Source organism: Megascapheus bottae, chromosome 2 (genome assembly GCF_031878675.1).
Source record: "Megascapheus bottae isolate mThoBot1 chromosome 2, mThoBot2.hap1, whole genome shotgun sequence".
NCBI lineage: Eukaryota > Metazoa > Chordata > Mammalia > Rodentia > Geomyidae > Megascapheus > Megascapheus bottae.
The window spans coordinates 61,379,338-61,406,142 of record NC_143510.1 but is presented as its reverse complement, the minus strand read 5'-3'; the positions used below and the strand labels follow the sequence as shown (position 1 = coordinate 61,406,142).

General features: G+C 35.6%; 1 protein-coding gene across 4 annotated transcripts in view; it reads right to left on the bottom strand.

Annotated features, from left to right (window-relative positions):
• Positions 1 to 7,084: 7,084 nt before the first annotated feature.
• Cpsf6 (cleavage and polyadenylation specific factor 6) overlaps positions 7,085 to 26,805 on the bottom strand; it is a 34,545-nt gene continuing 14,824 nt past the window's right edge. The window contains exons 4-11 of one of the 4 annotated variants that reach the window (XM_090328218.1): positions 24,648 to 24,793; positions 23,611 to 23,784; positions 23,369 to 23,479; positions 22,441 to 22,945; positions 21,254 to 21,369; positions 20,424 to 20,577; positions 19,365 to 19,557; positions 7,085 to 12,033 (exon numbers count right to left, since the gene is read on the bottom strand). In XM_090328218.1, coding sequence (XP_090184344.1) covers positions 19,368 to 19,557; positions 20,424 to 20,577; positions 21,254 to 21,369; positions 22,441 to 22,945; positions 23,369 to 23,479; positions 23,611 to 23,784; positions 24,648 to 24,793 — 1,396 coding nt within the window. In that variant the 3' untranslated portion in view covers positions 7,085 to 12,033; positions 19,365 to 19,367. The remainder of the gene's footprint in view (positions 12,034 to 19,364; positions 19,558 to 20,423; positions 20,578 to 21,253; positions 21,370 to 22,440; positions 22,946 to 23,368; positions 23,480 to 23,610; positions 23,785 to 24,647; positions 24,794 to 26,805) is intronic. The other 3 variants (XM_090328225.1, XM_090328229.1, XM_090328230.1) reach the window with 3 other exon arrangements.

The following is a 26,805-nucleotide window of genomic DNA, read 5'->3' as shown; positions in this document are numbered from 1 at the left end:
AACTCAGAGCCTGAGCACTGTCCTTTGGCTTTTTCAAGGCTAGAGCTCTACCACTTGAGCCACATCACTACTTCCTGCTTTTTCTATATATGTGGTACCTAGGAATCAAACCCGGGGCCTCGTGCATGCTAGGCAAGCATTCTATCACTAAGGCCAAACTCCCAGCCCAAACCGTGCACTGAAGGTGCTCTGAAATTCCTATGCATTTTTAAGTTTTTCATTTCCTGCAAAACAATGTATACTGATTCTCATACTGCATTAAATCTGTCGATTGCTTTGAATGGCTTAATATGCAATTTTCTGAGCTGTGAGAATCACTATTTTTCCCCTAGTATAGCTGGTGTTCTCTACTGGAGCCCAACTGGCTTTTGTCCATCACGACTGATTTTGAATCAAGAGCCTCAGATCTTCTCAAGAAGTAAGGATTGTAGGCATGTGCCACTGGGACCCGACTAGCCAACGTAACCCTAAGATTCATTTATGCTGATGTATGATAACTATACAATTATACCAGTATTGTATGAATGTCCCGTTTAGCTACACGATTGCTATTTCAGCATTTCTAATTCATGTTATTACAACTAATCATGTTATATTCATGATACAACAAAAAGCTGTTTTGCTAGTGTTTGTACTTACAACTCTGTTTAGCAGTGTTCTCCACTGTACAATATTCTGGCCATTATTTAGAACTGGTTAAACATTGGTCTCTCAGTCTTGTAGATAGAAAATACTACATAATTCTTCCCCTTCCCTTCTTCTGTTACTGGAAGATAAACCCAAGGCCTCATATTTGTTAAGTGATCTACCTTGTGAGTTATGCCCATTGTCCTTGTTACTTAACCATTCCTCTACCAGGTTCTTACTTACAGATCTAGTTAATCTTGATATTAATCTTTTGTAGATTATGTTTCAAGTACCTTCTTCCACTTTGAGGCTCTTGATGAAAATCTCAATATTCAAATATCTTTATTATTTTCATTGCTATCTTTAATACTTCCCCAATGTACTCATAAAATTACCACTTACCTTTGCCTCATATTAAGTACTTTTCCATCTTCATCCCTATCAATTCTCAATCCATCAAAAATCTAGTTACCATATGTGTGTGTGTATATATAAATGAGTAGTTTTAGTGTTTCTGTATTTATTCTTGCATGAAACCTCAACTATGTGACTAGATTAAGCAATTTGGTGGGAATGTTTTACTCATCTATTCTGTCATTTGCTTCTGAATTGCAGCATAAAGCTTCAACTATCACTTTCAGTAACAAAATGAAACTAATCCCTTGGGATTCTGATCTTCAGTGATGATCTAGATCAGGTTGGGAGGAATTGTCCACTGCTTCTTCCTCCACAGTATGGACACTGACTTGGATTTCATTTTCCAAGATTCAAAACGGTCCACAAAGCGAACTCCCACATATTGTATTAAATTGAACACATTATATGCTTAGTCTCTAAACTGATTTTGTGCTCAAGAAGTTGGGAAACTTAATTCAAATCAGTAGATTCTTTCATATCTCATTTGCAAATAATGGCCAAGAACCAGTCTACTATCAAAGTGTCTAAAGTGGGTCTTCTTGCTCCAAGATACAGCAAATCATTGCTTTGGTACTGAAAATTTCTAAATTTCTCACTTGTAAAATGAGGAACAATAAGATTGCCTTGATGCTAAAATAAAATGGCACATGGAAAAGTGATCACTATCTATTAGTTTCTTTTATTCCCTTTTTCCAGATGGCAAGCACACTGCTTTACATGCACAAGGCATTTTGCCATGTAAACACTCACAGATTGGGCATTATTACCCGGATCTTAGAGGACAGGGAAAATACCTTTTAGCTTCCTAACTACGTTCTGAATCGCACATTCAGAGTAAACACTCAAATGCTAAAATACCCTAGGACTAAAAACAAAGAAAATCCTACAACAAAATGTAGCCGAGGAAGCCCAGCCTCTTAAACCCACCAAACTATTCTATTCAGGACGTTAGGACATCCTTGGGGGTTGGAAGTGTAGCTCAGATGACAGAGTGCCAGCAAATGAGCAGTGTCAAGGCTCAGTTCAAGTCTCAGTCTCATAACAGAAAAGAAAAGAAATTAGCTCAGTGGCAAAGCCTTGCCTGCCATGTATAAGACCCTTGGTTGGTCCTCATGGTGAATTTTTAATGACCTGTGTGTTTAGTACAAAGCAGCCCCCCCTTTTTTTCTTTGCCCAGTGCTGGGCCTTGAACTCAGGGGCTGAGCACAGTCCTTGGGCTTTCTCTACCACTTGCCACCATCCCTGGCATTTCCTATGTATATGTGGTACCGAGGAATCGAACCCAGGTCTTTATGCATACTAGGCAAGCACGCTACTACTCCCGGCCCCCAAAGCAGCCCTTTTACTTTTATTTATATTTTGCCAGTCCTGGGCTTGAGCTCAGGGCCTGAACTCTGTCCTTGGACTTTCTCAAGGCTAGAGCTCTACCACTTCAGCTTCAGCACCACTTCTGGCTTTTTTCTATATATGTGATACCAAGGAATTGATCCTAGGTCTTCATGAATGCTAGGCAAGCACTCTAGGTCAAACTCCCGACCCAAAGCAGCCTTTTTAATAATGAGTGCACTTAACAAATTTATGTTAGCTGACTTTGGATGGGCTGACCAACATGGCATACTAATGTTCATCCTGACTTGACTGTACTGCTGTTTTATAATGGAGAGTCTTAATTAGGAAAATATATCAGATCTCTCTTGGTTCATAAACCAAAACGTACCGTTTTCTTTGCACAAAGCCAACACTAGATGGCAGCACATCCCGTTTTTAAAAGGCGAGCTGGGAGAGGAGCTCAGTGGGACAGCACTTACAAGCAATGCACTAACAATGCCAGCCAAAGAACACAAAACAAAGCCACTATTTTTTCTTTAACCACAAAGTATATTAATTCAAAAGAATATGGAGAAATGCACATTTTAACATACACTGCAATGGTAAATCAAAAGCAATTCAACGTACCAAAATTCACATTCTGAAGCGCTTCAAACACCATTTTTTTAAAGACATTTGTTACAATTCATTTTAATTCTTCACTATAGCATCCTTTATACTAATTAAAAAAAAAAACCCCAAAAAACCAACTGTAGCTGTCCAAAAACCTTGTTGAGCCCTGGTGGCTCATGCCTGCAATCCTAGCTATTCAAGAAGCTGAGATCTAACAATTGAGATTCAGTCAGCTTGGGCAGGAAAAATCTGTGAGACACAAATTAACCACACAAAACTGAAACTGGGTTGTGGCTCCAAGTGGTAAAGCACCAGCTTTGAAGAAAAAGAGCTCGGTGACAGTGCCCAGGCCTGAAGCCAGTTTAAGCCCCACCACAAAATAACAGAACTTGTCAACCCTTAATGTGCACATAACCCACCCAGCCATCTATTCAAATACAGTTCCAGTTCTCAGTGCTGGGATTGGTACTGGGGTTGCTCCAAGCCTGTGGGCCTTATTTTTTGTGTGCAAGTTTGGGGGTTTGAACTCAGGGTCCGGTACAATCCCTGGGCTTTTTATTCTTTTCTCAAGACTAGCCCTCTACCTCTTGAGCCAAAGCTCCATTTTCAACTTTTTGGTGGTAGTCAGATAAAGTCTTATGACCTTTCTTACCTAAGCAGCTCTCATACTTCAGCCTAAGTAGTCAAGAATATAAGCATGAACTATTGATACCTGGCTGGACCATTTTCTGTAACAAGTTTAAAGACTATTTGGTAAGAAATGTTGATATTCTAAAAGTTTCCCAGACACCCTACCCAGGAAAGCCTTATAACAGACCACTTAAGACATGTTCTTATTCTCCTCCAGGGCTACAAACTACTTAAGATCATACCCCTAATGCTGGCTATACTTTTAATTGTGGAAAGCCAGCTACCATTTAATTTATTGCTTACAGATCAGATGAATAAAATTAAAAGCAGAACAATAGATGAACAATAGATGAATAGTTAAAAGCAGAATAGATGAATAAAGTTAAATGGCACTGGAGGCTATCAGACTGTGCAACAAGTAGCTGAAAACCTGGAATAGCTTGTACTCACGGAGAGGCCTTTATGAAAGTAAAATACTATCTAACGTACATTGTTTAAGGTGATTAAATGCTAACAGCAATTCCTCTTTAAAAAAAAGATCAATTCACCTATTTGCTCATGGGAATTGTGTTCACACACACAAAAAATAGATTCTAACCTTAAAATTACCAACTCCTCACTATCCTACTACTTCCAAATATAAGCCAAGTCCATGCCATAATGCTCTTAAATTTGTAGTCATTTAAAATGAACATTTTGAAATTCCTCTAAGCCCACAATATTCCATGTTTCCATTTATCCTGAGGAAGGAGCCTTTTTCTTTCCACCCCAAACTCAACAGTATTGATGTTACCACTTTTGCTTCCCAACTCAAAAACAGGTATTTACCAATATTTCCCATTGACCTCACAGTATTTAGATTGTTTTAACTTCAAAAATCAAACCATTTCTTAGATCTCAAAGGTACTGAGTTTAATCTCGTTAACAGTCTACCTTTACCATCCATATAAGCCTGTACTCTGGAACTGGGCACTGTTCCTGAGCATTTCAGCTCAAGGCTGTAGACCTACTTCATTTTTTTTTTTTTTTGGTAGAGATTAATTGGAGATGAGTCCCTTGGTCCTTTGGGCTCAGGTTGGCTGTAACCACGATCCTCAGATCTCAGCCTCCTAAGTAGCTAGGATTATATATTTCTTGACTGAATTATTTCCTATATCCAAGCGCCAGTGCTTTTTTGATGTTCCTCATCTCTCATTGACATATTACTCAAGGAAGCTCTAAGCCACTCTCTCACCTTTGCATGCATACTTACTATCCTGTTGATTTTGCTCCCTAGTTCATTTCCCTGTACTTTATTCTACTTCTGGTCGTTAATGCTTTTCCAAATTTAATCTGGGGACAAGATGCTTTAAAATGCTCATCTGAGTGTGCCAATACAACAACTATTCCTTATGAAGCCCTTTAATATGTCTAACAAGCCTCCCGGGATTGCTTACTTCTAAGGCTCCCAACACAGGGTAACAGGGTATGTTCCTCACTTACTACACCAGCCAAACTGGTATTAAATCTATCCTAACATGCCCTCAAACATCAGAAAGGAGTTTCTCTGCAAGCCTGTGTCTAAAAGGCAATTACTTCCCTTTTCACAAATTCTTTTAAGTCAAAGTAACTTTAAGGAAATAAACATATCACCCTAATCTTCCAATAAACCAAGTCTAGTTTTAGAGAATAGGGAAGACATAGTCTTACCATGGCTTGGACTGGCTTAAAACTCGATATTCCTGGCTCAGCTTTCCAAGTGCTAGGCACTATATATACCGAGCAAGTATTCATTTTTGACAGATGAATGGATTTATCTTAACTGGACATCATAGCATAGACCAGAGATCCCTGCAACTTGTGTGGTACAAGCAGGAGGATAATTTAGTTCAAGAGCAGCATAGGCAGGCTGGGAGCTTGACCTGGTGGTAGATTTGCTTGCCTAGTATGCACAATTCCTCCATACCACATACATAGAAAAAAGCTGGAAGTGGTGCTGTGGCTGAAGTGGTAGAGCTCTGGCCTTGAGAAAAGTCCAAGGACAGTGCTCAGGCCCTGAGTTCAAGCCCCATGACTAGAAAAAAAAAAAGAAGAAGAAAGAGCAGCATAGGCAAAGTTAACACTTACATGAAAACCAAAATATAAACACAAGAATTGGCTGTGTGGCTCAAGTGCTAAAGCACTTAGCATACTCAATTCTCAGTGCCAAAGGAGGGAAAAAAATTTTTTTAAACAAAAGTTTCTTTTCCCTGACAGTGATCAGAACTGATGGGGCATACAATGGAAGAGCTTAGAGAAATATTAACAGGCAATACTCAGGGTAGCACGGAAACCATTACTAATAATTCTTTTTATTTTTGTGCATTGTGGGGCTTGGACTTGGCCTGGGTGTTGTCCCTGAGCTCTTCAGCTCAAGGCTAACACCCTACCCTTGAGCCAAGTCCCACTTCCCATTTTCTAGAGATTAACTGGAGATAAGTCTCAGGTCCTTTTGTGCCTGGGCTGGCTTTGAACCTTGATCCTCAGATCTTGGCCTCCGGAGTAGCTAGGACTATAGTAGCCACTATGCCTGGCTACTACTGATAATTCTTATAGCAATGGCTGAGAAAACATTGCCGGAAGTGTGGGGAAAACATCTATGTGAAAGTTTTCTTTCTTCCTGAAGAAGGCCATGCTGACCTCTATAAAATGTAGAAAGCCATTTGGTCAGATTCCAATCTTTTCTTAAATGTTCTTTGCTCTTACAGGCCATAACCAGGAGGCTCAGTCCAATACATGTAGGGACTAATCAATGTAATTTTTTTTTTTTTTGGCCAGTCCTGGGGCTTGAACTCAGGGCTAAAGCACTGTGGGGGCTTTTTCCTCAAGGCTAGTGCTCTACCACTTGAGCCACAGTACCACTTCTGGCTTTTCTATGTATATGGTACCAAGAAATCGAACTCAGGTCTTCATGCAGGCTAAGCAAGCACTCTACCACTAGGCCAAACTCCAGGCCCCTGTAATCTTTTAACAGGGAATTAAATATGAACTACAGTCTTAACAGAAGCACTAAAAGGGACTTCAGTGATGGTGACTTATTCTCCTACAGTCATTATTACTTAGAATTGTTACCATAAACATACTCTGAAGCTTACACACGAGAAGTTGAGAGAGCATATCTACTACTGTTTTAAAGAGTACCCTAGAATGTCTCTAAACTAACTGGTATTTTTTGTTGCCACCTAGAAATATTTTTCTTCAATGAAAGTCTGAGACTACATGAATGTTTTCCTAATCTTAGATGTAAAGACAAAGAGCCTTTTATAAAGCATTTAAGTTTCATTACTTCTGAGAGCACCTAAAACATCAATATAAAAGAAAATAGCCACTCTTCAGGAGACTAGTTTATGAACAGCTCTAATGGTTATGTTGTAGACTGTTATAAGACTACTTACACACAATAGTTATTAAGTTAATAAACTATAAATCAGACAAAGGACAAACTGCAAGATATTATCAAAACTGGTTTATTTTCAATACAAGATAAATATCATGCTTGTTATTAGTGCAGTTTAAGGCCGACAATAGCCATATAGCAAACTGCTGAACAGTCACCTAAATGCTAAAGGAAGAAAGGACAAAGTAAACATTAAACATAAAATTGCAATTACAAACATTTTAATAAAATAATAAGCTTTTCAAAAAAAAAGCTAATATGGAAGTCTGGTTCTGATGGACATCAAAAAGTTTATATATTTGAGCAAATATCCTCTTACCTTTTGCACAGAACCTATTATGAAGTCATCATAATTAATAGCTAGAATTCTGAGACTTTCTTTGGTCTTTTGATATTTGACAAATTATTTACAAAGTGATTCGGCAACTCATGGATATTTGTAATATGACACCTTGTTGTTGCTGTTAAGGATTTTCCATCAAAAATTGTAAAACAACTCTGTAAGGCTGTACTGGGTTGTAAACTACTTTGCTAATATATCATGGGATGCAGAATAAGCAAGAATAGATCTTTCTTAAGGCTTGTCATCAATGTTATAGATGTTCTTCTTAAAATATATTATGATTCATCCCAAAGGATCATTTCCCATTTTAATACCACCTGAGTACTACATTTTTCAAAGTAAAAAAATAAGATGAATTTACCATCATATTTTAAAATAATTTAGCTTATAGAATGATGAAAAGTGTTATGCAACAAAGAACCTTCAAAATGAGATGCTTTTACTAAATGCAGGGTCTGCTTAATCATGAAATTAATGTAAAGTATCTTCACCCATGGTGAAATTTTAGGATACTCCCACTTGAAAAACTATCTGTCCACAGGTACTGTTTCAAGATTTGTATGACTTCAATTGAATTCTACATAATATTTGAAAAGTTTCCCATTACAATATTAATGTTGCGGAAAGTCTTTAAAACTTTGAAATCTGTATGTATGTAGCCAAGTGTTTACACATCCCATACAAAAACATAGCAGCTATTTAGAGAATGTAAAAAACCTGAAAATTTAAAGTGTTGGTTAAGACACATCTAAGTAAATCTAAACTGAATATTTTAAATATTCATAAAAATCCATATTGCTACTTTCTAATGCCAAGAAAATATAAGAACTTCTCCTCCTAGAAGCCTAGACATTTTAGCACATTTTCTATTTTGACTGAAGAGGAAAGTTTAATCTTAACTCTTCATTTCTCTAAGTGGAAAATTATATATTAACACAGGAATGCCATATTTAAGGCCACATTGTAATAAATGTGTAATTTTTGGTTGATTTAAAACATTAGTCTAAGGCTTCTAAGAGTCAAGTTGCTAAAAAAATACAGCAGTGTTTCCAACTGAAGGTTAATGTTGGAAAAACAAAACAAAACAACAACAACGAACTACAGTGTAAGGACATGAAAATAGAACACTCCACTACAAAAAAAAAATAATCCCTCAATTATTTAAGCACAAAAACAATGGATAATGCGCATTTAGGTACATACAACTGGGGAAAACATTTACAGAGGACTATGATGCAAATGAAATAAATGAGTAAAATTTAAGAAGCAGTTATCTATAAAGCAATGAGAAATCTTAATACTGTATTCTCAGGTAAGGAATAAAAACAAACTTCTTCTCAAAGTAATTTAAGATGAAGCTCAAAACACAAAATTGGAACCACCTTATAAAACACAGAAAAGGTAATGACCACTCAGATAAGAAATATGCTGAGAGCACTCCCAACAGAAAAGTCTGGTAGCATCTCATATAAAACAGTATATATTTAGGGTTATTGGCACAATTCAACATGTAAGGGAAAGATTTTTATCCTTTCAACACATTTCCCTTTCACTATAAAACACTGTACAATATTCATTAAAATCTGTTTTAGAACTGACCTTAAACTAGTAAAAACTAAAACAACATTCTCCATAGGAGAACCAAATGAAAATAACACCTTAAGCTAGAAGTTATTTGTGAACTCTAAATTGCAGTGACCTGCTTAAGAATATTCTAGGAAAGGAGCCATTATATCATATGGTCCAAAGGAGAGTCAATAGCCACAGCAAGCTTTCCAAATCTTGCTTCTGAAGCTGACAAAATAAACACTTCTGAATTTACACTGAGATATCATTCCATCACATATTTCTTTTAACCAAAAGCAGCATATTCAATTCAAAGTGCTGCTTTAGACACAATCATTTGGGTACCGAATCCTCATTTGTAACTTTACTACTAGCTGAAAGGAATGTACCTGCATCACACTAGTAAATGCAATGATTGAAAATCAACTTTTCTACTAGTTATTGTAAATTAGAAAATAAAAAGTTTTCTCTCTTTTTTTTGGTGTGCTTGTAAAAATTCCTCTTTGGATTGTTTTTACACATTAAAAAAAGTTTTCAAATAACATTAGCTCATAAACAGAGGGTTATAACAAGGTTTGCAATTTTTACCTTTTCTCTATACATTCATGTGTTATCAGGTAGAGGATTTCAAAAAATTAACTCAGTTAAACCAAAAACTATCTTCTAACAATACTTAAAATAATGGGCTAGCAGCAACCAATTCTAGGACACTCGCACTATCTGCAATCAATGTCATGTAATGAAATTAGCCACACACAGAACAGTTATATAAAAGGAGCAATTGTAAAGGGTCTTAATGATTAAACAAATAAACAGGAAAACGAAGGATTAAATTAGTACAAAATTTCCAGTTTCACTTCAAGTATAGTTAAGTATTTTTTAATTCCATTTTAAAATTGTTCAGAGAAAATTTTATTCTCATGGACATTTTACTTACCTTTTAAATCTTACTATTAACTAACTTCCCTTGTAAATATATGTACGTCCAAACTTCTTCACATTAGGGCATTTTAATTAAAAACTATAAAAAAGCTAAGAAATGACAAAAACTTACAATAACTATACACAAAACAAGAAAATAGATGTTGGTACAACTTAAATGTTATAAAAAAGGTCATTTTCAACAAGATAAATTTTTTAAAAAATATTTCTAAGAGCAAACAGTTCTGGTAAACACCAATGATCTCATGCACAAATACTCCAATCATCAAATGTTTTCAAATAAAACTGGCAGTAGTGTAGGTATCAGAAACAGCTAATTTTGTGGGTATCTTGATAGCAGACAAAACTGAAGAATGGTGGGCAAATCTCTAGAGGGATTCTATAGTTTTGTATTACATATATCTAGGGCTCCTAAATACTTCAGGCATTGTCCTATTTAGCCATCTTTAAAAAGACCACTGTGTACAATCAGCATACCTCTCAAAGATGATCAAATCTTTAAAAATGTACTGAAAACAAAGCCCGGCTCTGGTGGCTCATACCTATAATCCTAGCTACTCATGATGCTGATATGAGGACTGCATTTCAAAACCAACCCAGGCAGAAATGTCCATGAAACTGTCATTTCCAATTAAGCAGTAAAAAGCAAGAAGTGGAGTTATGGCTCAAGGGGTAGAATGTCAGCCTTGAGCAGAAAAAGCTAGGAGAAAGCACCCTGGGCTGTGTTCAAGCCTCAGTACCAGAAAAACAAAAACAAAAGTTAACTTAAAAGATTTGAACTTAAATTTACGTAGTGATTTCAGAATTACTTTCTTATAAAAATAGCTAATCAAATTTACATTCTACCTTTGCTAATTAACCCATGCTAACCAAATGCTTTACACGTAGGCTTTTTTTTTTTTTTAGAAGATTTGGGAAAAATAAAAACCAAAATAACAACAACAAAAATCCTTACTCTTACACAAATCAGTAAGTTGCATAAACACACACAGAGGTCGTCCTTGAACTGTGGAGAAGGTACTACTAAATTTCCCACTACTCACACTCTAGGAATAAACCCAATGAGGACATCACATCTTCCAGAAATCTATCCAACTGAAAATAAAACTAAGGTTCTTTCCACTCACATTTACCTGCTGCATGGCTGTATTTACATGGCCTATGGGTTCAAATCTAAACCATAAGTGTTATCAATAAAAAACAGCAAATCACTGAGCATCAAATCAGAATTACCAAAATCTCTCATGAATACTAATAGTTCACAATTAAGTGTCTCAGTACATCTGTGTTGTAGTAATATGCTGCACTACTGAAGCAAATACATGACTTTTTACTAAAATGCTATAACCTGAAATTTGGAAACGCTTAACACATTAACTGGGTTGCTATGTCTGTCAAATTGTAGTTTTTACAAGTTTACATACCATTCAGCAAAGTCACAAGCTAACTAGGTAAAAACAGCTAGAAAAGCAGAATATAGAAATATTAAATATCCATGTAATCACCTATTCTAATATCAAAATCAAGGGCAAGAGACACTTAATTAGTTATGTTTAATTCACTGAACGCAAGATTAGATTGATGCATATCCAAAAACTGCTATTGCAATGCTTTTTTAAAGGACAGTAAAAATGTTGTCATAGTAACATTATCTTTAGATATTGCTGAACACAAGACTTTCCCTGAGGTGTAAACATCAAATAACTTGAACAGCTTTACACATCAGCCCCATTAAACAGTTTATTACAACACTACATCTATTGTAATCAAAGTGGTGCTGTTTACAGACATTATCATATGAACATTTTTAACAACAAACAACTACTATAAAAACAAGCATGTACTTGACTTTTTCCAACTGCTTGCACATTATAATGGCCAAATGTATATAACCAGTAATAAAGTTGCAAAAGCTATTAACTTTTTAAATCACACAGGTTTCCTTCAAATAAAACAGTTAAGCAACATAAAAAATAAAGTAGAGCTACTGGTTACCATTTATGCAGATTTGCTTTATTCAGATCTATTCCTGTTCAGTTTATCCATGAATCCTTACAGGTTCAGTTCAATCACAAGAAGCAAACTGCTGGACAAGCGTCACTTTTCTCTCATGAAGACTGTTTTGTCTTGGAAGGTGTTCCTCTTCCTTCAGCTGTAATGTGTTAAAATTTGTGATGTAGATTTTGCTATTCCCCATAATACACAGAAAAAAGCTGGCTTTACTATACATACACAAGTCGTGCACCCACTTCACTGTTAATGTATTCTAACACAAAATAAGAATTAAATGAAACAGTAGCTGCCTAAGTATTGGAGAAATGCTCCCAATTTATATGATGACTCAAAATGAGACATCATGATTTCATTCTTCTTAGAACCTGCCTTTGAAATTTACACTATCTTAATAACATTCATCTTTTTGCAGAATATATTTTAAAAGAGGAATTTAGTGGCAAGCAAAAATGTAAATTCAGCAGCTACTGTTTCTGTGACGATGTAGACAGTCATAAATCATTTTCTAAATTATGCATACTGCAAAAATAAAGTACCCAAATGGTTTCTAATGTAGGTATTTTTTTATTCACCTACATTATCAATTCTATGTTAATTCATTTAACAAACGTTGAACTGAACATAAAGTGCCATAAGATATACAAATTAACTGTATTTAACAGTATACAGGAACTTCTGCAATTGTAATAGATCAAATGATGCTCCTCCATGTTACATAAGTCATAAGTAACTCAGTATGGACATGTAAGTAAGTGACATCAACGTACAAATCTTGAGACACAATACAAATTTGAGACGTTTACTTTACTTTCACTACTCCACCTATAGCAAAATTCCTAATGAAGTATAGAAACTAACCCAAACCAAGCTAAATAGATTTCTACATGACGAGTTTTATTGAAAACTCACATAAACAAAAGGGGAAAACACAAACAAACAATAAGGTTGATAAACTAAAATCTCCAAGATACACATATAGGAAAACTTTAGGTAGAGGTTCATAAATGTTTAATTTGGATTTGAGTGATTACTGAAATACCAGATATTTAAAATATAAACTTCAATATTTAATTAAGTATTTCAGAGTTAATATACTTTTTGCACTGCAATTAAGAATAATTTTCTTGTTACAGCTGTAAATTTTCTTTTCTATTTTTTTCCTTTACGGTAGATAGGAAACAGTTAAGAACACTAGTACCCATTGCCCAGGCATAAAAACATAAATCTTAGAGCTGCAATGGGAAAAACACATGTTTTAATCATGGTCCTTCTCTTCTGAAGTGTTTCCGTGTGCAACTGTTTAGTAAACATTCACGTTTAATAAAACAAGATTAACTGATGTCTAGAGGAATTGTTTAAGAGAAAAAATTTAACTGTCAGCCTCTCAACTACTTTGTTTCTGTTACTTGGGATGTGCTTTTTAATTTTGTCTGTTTTTGGTGCTGGCACAGGAATCTGAATCCAAGACACAATGCCATGCAAACCAAGCACCCTATCAATGGCCTACATTTTCTAAACATTACCTGCAGTGCAGGTAAAGCACTAGACAAAGTATTAGTAAGAAATACATAAATCCTACTATAAAAGAACGCTATCTTACTGAATTTTTTGTTTTGCCGAAAGGGATGTGCAAAGAGTAGATTATTGAGAGGAAACTTAAAGTCATGATATTAAAAAAAAAAAAAATCACGGTTTTGCCTGTAACTCTAGCTATTCTAAAGATTACGGTTTGGAGCCAGCCTGGGCAGAAAGTTGGAGACTCATATATCCAATAAACTACTCTAAAAAGGCCACAAGTGGTGCTTTAGCTCAAGTGGTAGAGCCTTGAGCATGAACAGACTAAGGAACAGCGCCCAAGCCCTGAGGTTCAAGGCCCCAAGGCTGGCCCCAAAATATAAAATAATGCAAATGTTATTATCACTCAATAGAGAATTTTGCTTGTTTTCATGAAGTTTGCTTGTGTTCATGAAGCTTCAATACATATCTACATGTAACTGATACATTCTCTCATTTTTAGTTTGACTACATTTTATAGATAGGTCTTGACTATCAAATGATCCTAATTTTGACCATACATACTTAGGAGGATAAAAGTCCTAGGTTTTACTTCTATACCTAAACACATTACAATTGATCCACTTGGAAATACAGGTTTTACAAAGCAAACTCTTAAGGCAATACAACTCATTTCCAATCATTGAATTTCATATTAGTCTCAAATGCCTAAGCAGACATCTACACAAAGATATAAAAAGTTTAAAATGACAAATACATTCAATGCTCTTGTTTTCAGAATAGCATTTGTTCAAATCTGTAATGTCAAAGTCACATATATACTTGTTTGAGCTATCACCTATAACAGGAACCCATAAGCACTTACTAAAATAATTACGATGACAAATGAATCTACAGCTTTTAAAGCCTTGAAAGTGATCACTAAAGCAAAATTTCAATATTCAGGAAAGTGTGTGCATTTTGCAATGTATAATCAAAACATTAACTCAAATTGAAGTGCCTTAGGAACTCACCTAAGCAAGTGTTATAACTATGTTTAAGTATATATTTAAATATGTATTTGATAGGGCTTTCAGTTTCATAAAATAGAGAATTAAAAGGATTCTCAAAATTTTAGAGATGCATTGTTTTTAACTCAATGAAATCAAGTGAGTTCTTTTAGATGTGAAAATTTCTCCTATTCCTACAAGAATGGATATGAACTGAACCAGAGAAATGTCTACATGTTAAATTCTTAAAATTTTCTCCTAGAACGTATTATACAAAAACACTCATTTATTAATGATGCTCACAAAACGTTATTTGTTGCCAAACATTTGATATTTTCATCTTTTTGCCTCTGGACATCATATACTTACCTCATTTCAACTAAAACATCTAATTACTCTATAAAACAGTCATAACTCTTCTCTATGCAGTTAATAGAAATGAGTTCATTACAAAGAAAAATCAGCATTGCCCAAAAAAGGTTTACAAAAATGGACATTTCAAAGTAAGTTGTTTGTTATTCAGAATTCACTGCCAGTTAAAAACATGCTACTACTGAGGGAAAATTCACAAATGTGGATAGTGTAAATGGCATCCTTATCCCTTACTGATCAGGTATTTTTTTTTTTAAATAATGCTAAGTATTTGTTAGAACATTATTCAAAACAATATAATTTACATACTAAAACAATGATAGCAAATTTCACACTGAAATGAAGTGCAAGGTGACTCACATTGGCATTAAACCTCTTTTTTTTTTTTTAAACAGGGACCGTTAATCATTTATGAACAAAATTTTATTCTTAAACCACAGTGAGCAAAACATACTACATATCCATTCAAGGGATCACCTCCAAACTTCTTTTATCACTTCAAGTAAGAAAACCTTACCAATCCAAATAATAAAGCTGTATCATGAGACCAATTTTGCAAATACTACTAAAACCAAGAAAAATTTAGAGCTAAAGATATGAAAAAGCTAGAATATTCAGATGAAGCAGAGAAGATATATGAGAAAACAGAAAGCAATAGAGGGCTGGGAATATTAAGCAAGTCTCAGATGATCTAAAAGTTGGAGTATAATTTTTAAATCTTTTTACAGCCAGTCAGTCAAGAGAATTTAATTTTCACAAAAAACCTCAATATAACACTAATTCCTAGGAATATGAAATATCTTAACGTACAAGAACAATTTTTTTATTCATTTGGCTTTCTCTAAATTAACACAAAAGCTTAATAAGCAACATAAAGCATCCCTTTTTCACTAATAACAAATTCTAAGATCATGGTATTTATGATAATCATGTAGTCAAAGAATAGTTATTAATCCAGATCCCCCACATCATATTTATTAGAAAAAAGGAAAATGATAGAATACATAAAACCTCATAACTAAAGCAAGAGAAAAAAGCCCAAACAGAGCATTTAAGACAAATAACTTGCTTTCATTACTCTTCAGTACACAAAAACCAAGCTTTTAATAGACATCTACTGTAGTATTATACCACTGTTCCAAACAAGTAGTAAGAGGAATGGAAGCTAAAAGAAAACTCAAGTCTGACAGTAAAATTATTTCTGTACAAAATAATCTCAAATCACCTTTATTTTGCTCAGAGTGGTCTGAGAATAGAGGCCAAAATTACAGAATATAAAACACATAGTGTATTTACATATTGAAATTTACAATCCTGGTATTTATTTTCCCATTGGAATTGTCTTTTGGAGCTCAGATATTGAATGCTTTTAGAAAAATCGAATACATTTTTAAAATGAGAATGTAATTAGCATTACCCAACATTTCAAATACAAAAATAAAATGGGACAAACATTAACAGCTTACCAACATCAAGTTTCCAGTTAAGAACTTGCCCTTTTACCCATTCATCATCACTTTAAAAATGTATTACATTATTAATTTGTACAAAACTTACTATTCACTCTAGCTTTTAAGTCATTCTTATTCCATTGACATGAAAGCTCAAAAGGACTCATTTTTTAAAAAAAGGACTCATACTTTAAAACTTCTAAAGAGGTCAACAACAGACCTCATGATGGTAATGAAATTTGCAATTTACTTTTTTGTTTAAAGAAATTTTCTACTTGAATTAATATAGTCAATCCCAATTCCCATTCCATTTTTCATATGCACTTCCACAACAACCACTACTTCATATAGCAAAGGCATAAAAATCCAGCGTAACAGAATTTTTGCACTGGAAAGTCTCAGGGAAAATTTTTGCTTAGATGAAGGCATATAACAATATTACAATTCAATTTTGATTAATGTACAAACAAAAACATGGAAATTTTGGTGTAGTACATTGGTGGTTAAGAAGAATATCAACAATAGTTTGCATGTTAGGAATTTAGTTAATGTCTGAGCGTAATGAAACTCGTCATTAGGTATTAAGATGCACTCATTACTGGATAAATTCCAAGCATTTAAAATCAACACTGGACTTTTCAGAAGGAATATATTTAGTTGACTGGGCTAGCTTACTAAAACTAGTAAAAATAAATAAACAAACAAACAAAACACATCTGATTTTGGAGATCGTGCCATCAGTAAGAGGCTTGTTGATAATAAATGACAATGTCTGAAGAATGTATTTAACTTATAAAACCGGCATCCATCCATCCATCCATCCATCCATCCATCCATCCATTCATCTTTCCTTCTTTCTCCTCTCTCTCCTTCCCTCTCTCCTGCCTGCCCCTCTGTTGGCCAGTCCTGGGACTTGAACTCAGAGCTTGGACACTGCCCTTGGACACTTTTTGCTCAAGGCTAGTGCTCTACCACTTGAGCCACAGCACTACTTCTGGTTTTTCTGTGTCTATGGTACCGAGGAATCGAACCCAGGGCTTCATGCATGTGAGGCAAGCACTCTACCACTAAGCTACGTTCTGGCCCTAAAACTGGTATCTTTCTCTAAATGAAGCAACTAACATTTTAAACAATAACTTGGCCACAATCTACTTTAAACAACTGATGAGCATAAAGAATCTTTTGATAAGATAGGATCAGTTGAATTCAATTTGGAGTTAAAAGGTTACATACAACTTTAAGTGTTTATTTAGGTTTACATAATACAACATTCAACTTTTATAACCAAATGCTAACGATAATTTCAGCAATCTTGGTTCTTAAAATGGAAGATGTTTTGTCTCAGAGGAATGTTTTGAGAACCATTAAAATTTTGTAATAAAACACATTAACTATTAGACAAGTTTTTAAGTATTCAAGATATTGAATGTATCAAGATACTGCATATCCCCAAAGCCAGGAAAAGTAGTTAAACAGGCCTTCTTCCATTAAAATGTTCTTAAAACTGCAAATAGTATAATAAAAATAGGTTCCATAAAAATAAGACTTAGGTGCTATTTATTTATTTATTTAGTTGGTGTGGGGCTTGAACTCTGGAATGTGGGCGCTGTTTTTGGGCTCTTCAGCTTAAGGCTACCGCCCTCCTCCTGGGTGGTGTTGTCCCTGAGCTCTTCAGCTCAAGGCTACTGCCCTGCCCCTGGAGCCACAGCACCACTTCCATTTTCTAATGGTTAATTGGAGATAAGTCTCACATTCTTTAGTGCCCGGGCTGGCTTTGAGCTTTGAGCCAAGATCCTCAGATCTCAGCCTCCTGAGTAGTTAGGGTTACAGGCGTGAGCCAGTGTGCCCAGCTATTTTTCAAAATTTTTAAATTAAAAAAAAAATTACTATGTGTCTGTTAAGGTTAAGGAAACTGCACTTCTATCACAAAATTGCATATACTTAGCACTTGAAAGTCAACAGTATGTTATACAAGGCAATAATCAGTATTATGTTAGCATTTCCCAAAATATATTGGAGATTTATGTATGTTTGGAAATTGGACTGACTAAATTACTTAAGAAAATGGTTTCAGCCATATGCCAGTGGTTCTACTATACAATCCTAGCAACTCAGGAGGATGAGACTGACATTCAAAGCAAGTAAAGGCTATGAGACTCATCTTCAATTAACTATAAACAAGAGGGAGGCCCTGAGTTCAAGCCCCAGTATCATTAAAAGTTCTTGATCTTTTTCCTTTTTTTTTTTTTTTTGGCCAGTCCTGGGCTTGAGTTCAGGGCCTCAGCACTTCCTTGGACTTTCTCAAGGCTCTACCACTTCAGCCTCAGCACCACTTCCAGCTTTTTTCAAAGTATGTGGTACAGAGAAATCGAACCTGGGTCTTCATGCATGCTAGGTGAGCACTCTACCATTAGGTCAAACTCCCTAACAATTTTACTATGACTGTTTCCTGTGATTACTAAAAATAACAGACTAGAGGGATTGTTTTAAGCCTAATTTAAGTTGGATCTGACATCAATATTTACATAATCCCATTATCTTTGCATCACATACACAGCCTTATAGTACTCCTTTTTCCATTGCTTTTACAAATATTAAAAAAAAATTACATGTGAAGGTGAAGTATAAACAGACAACTCTTTCTATTTTATGAAAAATGTACATGAGAAATATTTTTAAAATACAGAAAAAAGACAATGATCATGACTTATGAAACACTAAAAAAAATTTAAATTAGTTTAAGAATAGAAACTTAATTTTCTAAAACTCCAAGCACCTAATATATTTATATCTGAAATAACTCTCTGCATTTTATATTTTAAATGTTTTAAATCACATGCAAATTAAATTACAAAAATCCCACTTTTTATTTTTTTTTAAAGTATACAATGAGTCCTCTTGAATATTTTTCTTGCTTTAAGATCACCACCTCTCTGAAATCTAAAAGTGGTAACTTGGCAATATTCAGATAAAACTTCAAAATTTTTACCTGTGTTGGCTTACCTATTACTTGTTCCACGTGTTTCCAGAAGATTAATTCAGAACATGTTACTCGGATCATTTTAGAAGTAGTACTGTATAAAAGTAGCCTTGAAATCACTGTTAATATAATACTAAATTTAATAGGAGCAAGGAATACTCACCTTCTAACGATGACGATATTCTCGCTCTCGGTCACGTTCTCGGTCACGATCTCGGTCACGATCTCGGTGTCTTTCTCGTTCTCTGCTTCTCTCTCTATAATAATCATCATGACGATCTCTACTACGGGATTTATGACGACGACTCTTTTCTCGTGATCTACTATGGTCCCTTTCTCTTGATCGTTCACGTCTTCTAAAAGAAATTACTGGATTAACACTTTCCATAATTGAATTGTTTAAAATATACAGTTGTCCTTTCCTTATAGTCATTTCACTTTCCATGGATTCAATCACCTAGCCACAGTCCAAAACTAGTAATGGAAAAAATCCAGAAATAAAAATAGCCAGTAAGTTTTAAATTTTATGCCATTCTGAATAACATAAGCTCTTACATCATCCTGTTCCACCCTTTCTGATATGTTAATTATTCTTTTGTCGAGTATCCATTCTATATAGACTACCTGCTCTAAGATTAGCTATTGTAGTATTTTGTACTGATTATGTTCAAGTAACTCTTACTAGTTTTATTTTACTTTTGGTGCTCATACTGGGGATTAAACTAAGGGACTAGGTGCTGTCCCTTAGCTTTTTTGATAAAGGCTGGTGTTTTACCACTTGAACCTCAGCTCCACTTACAGCTTTATTGCTAGTAAGTGAAGATAAAGAGTTTTACTGACTGGGAGTTTGGCCTAGTGGTAGAGTGTTTGCCTAGCATGCACAAAGACTTGGGTTTGATTACCTGGTACCACACACATAGAAAAGCCAGAAGTGGTGCTGTGAGTGGCTCAAGTGGTAGAGTGCTAGCCTTATGGAAAAAGCCCAAGGACACTGCTCAGGCCCTGAGTTTACGTCCCAGGACTGGCAAAAAAAAAAAACCCCAAAACAAAACAAAACAGTTTTACTGACTTTATCCTCCTTAAGTAGCTACTGGTGCCTGGCAAATACTTGACATTGCATATAGAGATAAAGGATTAAAGTCAAAATCCTATTCCCATATTTTTAAAATCCTTTTGTTACCATTTTTTTTATCCTAATAGATATGAGACTGGAAAGTATTACCTTGATCCAGATCCATATGACTTGGACTCAATTCCATGAAGGCAATCTTGCAAAGAGCTGATGAGAACTTTGCAACGATCATCAGCAGATACTTTGGATTGTTTAATTAAAGAAATTGCTGTTACCAGTGTCTCAATAGCACTCCCATAGTCACCTACAGAGTACAAGGAAAAGCAATTATATCCAACAAAATTTCTTTTTAAAATACCCCAAACAAGTTGGGATAAGAGTAACACAGTATTTATCATTTATTTTAAAATAAATAAATAGTAAGTAAAATAGGATAATGCCTTTTTTAGTGCTTCATAATTTACCTAAATTTTCCATATTCAAAAAATCTAAATAATTCTGAAACTATGAGAATAAAAGGAGTTGCCTTAGGTCCTTGAATCATTAAATGTCAAAGTTACTATTTAAATCTAAAGCTACTACTAGTGGTTTTTCCACTCCACTGTAATACAACTTCATCCTATTTTGAAAACAAATGACAAACATCGATTTGGGAATATTACAAATAAATGGCCCATCTTTAATTGGTATAGTATCTCACTTTGTTATCTGATATATTGAATTTATTTGTATTTGGATATTTGAAATTTGATAGGGAAGGGGGGAAAACCAAGACGGGTGGGGGGTGTGGAGGGGGGAGGGAAACGGGTACCAAGACATGTGAAAGGGTATCAATGTATGTGAATTAATGCACCTTCTATCTGGCAAATATCATATAACCCTTTTACTAATTACAATAAAAAAAAAAGACAAAAAAAAAAAAGACTACATTTAAGTTTTTGGGTCATCTTAATATACCAAGAATATTAAAGAATACAAACCAGCACTGGCATCAGACACAGCTCTTGAAATAGCACTGCTTGAAATTGCCCTATTTCTATTCATGATTTCTTCAAACTCAGCTTCACTCAATGGTGTTCTTGCAGTATCCATTTCCCTACAAAAGAAAAGTAATCTTTAAATTGTTAGTCACCATATTTTCTACAACTTATTAACAGTATAAAACAATAATGTACTAGCAATATTAACATGAGTGTACACCAACTGAAACTAGCAGTTTGTGACAAATGTTTGAATACTTTTCTAGATTGGTATGCATTTTCCCCATACAACAAATCTAAGAAAAATATTCTCTCTCTCTCTCTTCCCTCTCTCCTCTCTCCCCTTTCCCCTCTCCCTCTCTTTCTTCCTCTCTCTCTCTCTCTCTCTCTCTGTCTCTCTCTCTTTTGGTGAGGCTTGAACTCTAGGCCTGGGTGCTATCCCTGGGCTGAGCTGTTCAGCTCAAGGATAATGCTCTATTTCAAGCCACAGTACCATTTCCAGTTTTCTGGTGGTTAACTGGAGATAAGTCTCATGGACTTTCATGTCCATGCTGGCTTTGAACTGCAATCCTCAAATCTCAGCTTCCTCAGTAGCTAGGATTACAGGCATGAGCCACTAGCACCCAGCTTAATTCTTTTCTATTTCAGTTGAAATAAAGTAGTAGCTAAAATCCCAATCTTTCTAGAGAGAAGAGACTTACATTTTGTTTTGTTTCCAGTACTGGGGCTTGAACTCAGGGCCTAAGCACTGTCCTTGGGCTTTCTCAAGGCTAAAACTCTACCACTTGAGCCATAGAACCACTTCTGGCTCTTTCTTTTTTTTGCCAGTCCTGGGCTTGAGCTCAGGGCCTGAGCACTGTCCTTGGACTTTCTCAAGGCTAGAGCTCTACCACTTGAGCCTCAGCGCCACTTCTGGCTTTTTGCTATGTATGTGGGATACCAAGGAATCGAACCCAGGTCTTTATGCATGCTAGGCAAGCACTCTACCACTAGGCCAAACTCCCGGCCACTTCTGGCTTTTTCTATGTATGTGGCACAGAGGAATTGAACCCAGGTTTTTGTGCATGCTAGGCAAGTACTCTACCATTAGACCAAATTCCCAGCCCTATATTTACATTCCCTACAACTAGATGTTATAATCATTGTTCTTATCTTTTACTAATCAAGTAGTTTGATTGTTAACTTACCTCCCAGGGGGCCCATAATCACCCCTGTCATATGGTGGAGGTCGACCATATGGATCTGTTGGTGGTGGACCTCGGCTATCTGATGTAGGCATGCCACTATTAGTTGGTGGAGGAAAAAAAGCCGGATTCACATGTGGAGCTGGTGGTGGGGCACCTGGAGGTGGTCCCGGAAGATGCGGAGGGGGAGCAAGTGTAAGGGGTGGCCCAAGTGGACCAGGGGGGCGAGGTGGGAAAGGACCAGGAGGTGGAGGTGGTCCCTGCTGTGGAGGTGGAGGACCAGGAGGAGGGCCGTAGCCTGGAACTGGAGGTGGAGGTCCAGGAGGAAGTGGCCCCAACGGAGGCTGCCCAAAAGGTTGTCCAGGAAAAAGAACTGGTGGTGGAGGGCGATCTCCTCGATTAGGAGGCCCAGCTAGAGGAGGAGGCAGAACCTGACCAGGAGGTGGAGGACCTGGAGGGCCAGGAGGGCCTGGTGGACCTAAGGGTGGGCGTGGTGGAGTCTGTCCAGCTATGAAGAGGGAGGGAAGGGAGAGAAGGGAAGAAAGAGAAAAGCACTTTACTAAGGATATTTTAACTTTTATATGCCAAGAATATACTTTTAAAGCACAACTTATAGACCAAGATTCTGTTCTTTTAAGCTATTCTAACAACTATGAAAGTGAAGGATATTCTTATTAAATTTAACTAGTTCAGTTTATGTTTAAAAATTACTGAAATAAAAACTTCAATAAAAAGATTATAATTCTTATATTTTCCATCTTTCAGCATATACACATCTTACAGTGAAATCACCCACCTTATATTCTACTCTGATGCCAAGCTAGAAAGCGAAACAAGGGGAAATGGTCTTGAAAGGATTTTTTAAGAAGAAAATAAGACGAATATAAATATTCTATATATAAGTCAAGCAAGTTTGGAGAAAAATAAAGACCTTTTAGGCCAAAAATGGGTATTTCCTCTATGCTGTGCCCCATATGCCATGGAATCCTAGTTTCCAGGAACAAAGGCCGAGTTCCTTTAACAAGATGCTTGATCAAATTTCCTGGATTCCAAAAATAGCATAACAAGGAGAGTAAGTCACATTAATAATGCATTACTTGGAAAAAAGAGAGAAAAGGAAAAGAGAAATTAGGTAGACATGTTTTATCCATGGTAATTTAATAAAAGTTTTACCTGGAAAAGGTGGGGGTGGCCCTCCTGGTCCTGCTGGCCCAGGAAATCTGTCCCCACCAGGAACAGCCCCTGGAAAACGGCCCCGTCCTCTACCACCTTGTGGAAATGCTGCACGTGAACTGCCTCCTGGAGGACCAGCTTTACCTTCCCCAGACATTTGTCCTGATTGTGTAGCTGCAAACATCCAAACACTCATAAATAGCACTTATTAAAACAGTTTGCTGAAATGTAACCACTGCTATCAGAAACGATACTGTTTCCGTATTTATTTATACTACATAGTAACTTGTGGATACTTAGACCTGTATAAACTACTTGAGAAGCTTTGGTTAGGAAAAAATATACCTCTATTTAAACCTTGTTTTGATGTCATAAATATCCAGATTTTAAAGTGTTTTTACTGAGTAAGAGTATTTTCAAAATACTAATATTCTACAGCAGCCAAGACCAAAATTCAACAAAAAATTTAATTTCAGTAGCATAGTCAGTTAAATTTCACAATATATCTTTTCAATTAAGTTTTAAGCACTAAAACATTAGAAGACAACAACTTGAATTTCTATTAATTACATGCTTTAATTTTAATCCTTGAAATGTCAAAATTCTTAAGTGTGCAATGACAAATCTCTACGTTCACTTTACCAAGTAGTGAAAGGTCTTGGTGCCAAGAATAAAAGCCAATGAATATTTACTGGTTATCAGTGGCATCTCCTCCATGATAACATATTCACAAAGTTTTCTTTCAATCTAAGGATTAGAATGTAGTTTCCTTCTTTCTCTACGATGGAAATGACAGAACAAGAATGGCAGTACTATAGAATTTGAACACTGAAGTATATATAGTATTAGGTCTATGACATCTAAACAAATATGGGATGAAAGAAGATTTCCATTCCAGTAAAAACCAGAAATTAAATCAGATTCATCCAGTGAACTAAATATTAAAGACACTTTCCTTAGTATAACAGTTTATAAATCATATTAACACATTTGTTGAAATACTTTTTTTTAAAAAAGGCCCCTGAGGGATTGCTTACTTTTCCTGGACTGCATTTCAAATTGACTCAGGAACTGTTTATTGCATGGAGTTACAACAGGATTTTGACCATGAAGTTCTCTTTTAGGTAACAGATCCATTAACTTTTTTGAAGATGCTTCAGACCCAACACCAACAAGGGCAAATCTAAAAAGTTTTCAGAGGTGGAGATAGAAAGAGAGGAAGGATTAATAACCGTTAGTTTAAATGAAAAAAAAAAAACAAACAAAAACCTCCTAAGAAAACTGTATAAAGCTATACAAAAGTTCATGCTTCTATGTATTTTATAACACGCATACCAGTACCAATCAATTCAATCACTTTCAGAAGATTTTCATCCTCCCCCAAAAGGAACCCTATACACTATTTGTCACACTACCATTTCCTCCCATCCCTTTATCCCAGGAAACCACATAATCATTTTCTGCTCTACATTGGTTTAGTTTGGAATCTTATATAACATGTAGTCCACAACCAATATTTTTCACCTAACAAAGTATTTTCAAGGTCCATCCATGTTGTAATGTTTCATATGTATCACTTCATTTCTTTTATAACTAATATCCAATTATAAAACATGGCATTAAAAACATCAATTAATGGGATCTGGATTATAAAACCACAGGCCTGACTTTTTTTCAACTCCATTAGCCATCAGAGACATACAAACTTACTAGGTTGGCTATAATGAAAAAGAAGTGCTGGTGAATAACATATGGAGAAACTAGGATCCTTATGCATTGATAATGGGCATGAAAAATGGTACAGTCACCTTGGTAAATGTTCTGCTAACTCCTCAAAATGTTTAATAAAGATACTATGTAACCCAATAAATTCATTCCTAAGTATATAGAAAACAGATTAAAAGTAAATATTAAACACAAAGCCAGAACACAAATAGTCTTAAGAACTGTGTGTGTGTGTGTGCTGGTCCTAGAGCTTGGACTCAGGACCTAAGTTCTGTCCCTGAGCTTTTTTGTTTGGCATTAGTGCTTTACCACTTGAACCACAGCTTCACTACCAGCTTTTTTTGGTATTTAATGGAGATAAGAATGTCACAAACGCTCTTGCTAGAGCTAGCGTCAAACTATGATCCTCAGAACTCAGCCTCTTCCGAGTAGCTAGGCTGATAAGTGTGAGAGCCACTGGCACCTTATTTATTAATTATATTCATATAATGGGTTATTATCCAACTATATAAAGAAATGCTAATGCCAGCCACAACACAGATAAGCCTCGCAAATATTTTGCAAAGTGAAAAGAGCCTGACACACAGGACCACATCTTACATGGTTTCATTTACATGAAATATACAGAATAAACAAATCTGAGAAAGTGTAAGTGATTGAGTTCCAGAGGCAACAAAAACATCCTGAAATCAATGAAAAATCACTGAATCACCAACTAAACAGATGAATTTTTTAGTGTGAGTTACATCTCAATAAAGAATTTTTAAAAAACTGATTACCAATTTGTATATAGTAAATATGCTATATTATTGGGGAAGAGGACTTTTAGACTCAGACACTTTTCTATTTCCAACATAGTCTTTACTAGATCCTATTCTAGTCAACACATTCTATTAGATCAAAATAAGAACTATTTTGGGTAACTTTTTTTTTGCCAGTCCTGGGCTTGAGCTCAGGGCCTGAGCACTGCCCTTGGACTTTCTCAAGGCTAGAGCTCTACCACTTGAGCCTCAGCACCACTTCCAGCTTTTTTCTATGTATGTGGTACCGAAGAATTGAACCCGGGTCTTCATGCATGCTAGGCAAGCACTTTAACCACTAGGCCAAACTCCCGGCCCTTGGGTAACTTTTAGAAACAATTTATTCTCACGTATTTATTTATTTTGATCAGTCATGGGGTTTGAACTCTGGCCCTGTGTGCTGTCCTTGAGATGAAGAGCTCACAGTGCCACTTCCAGTTTTCTGGCAGTCAATAGGCTTCTTATCAGTTTCACAGGCTTTCTTGCCTGGGCTGGCTTTGAACCATGATCTTCAGATCTCAGCCTCCTGAGTAGCTAGGATTAAAGGCATAAAACACTGGCACCCAGCCTAGAGACAATTTAATTGGAACTGGCAGTATAGCTCTATAGTAAAGCATATCTTTAGTACATCTCAAGGACTTGTATAGGACCCCTAGCAAACAAAAATATG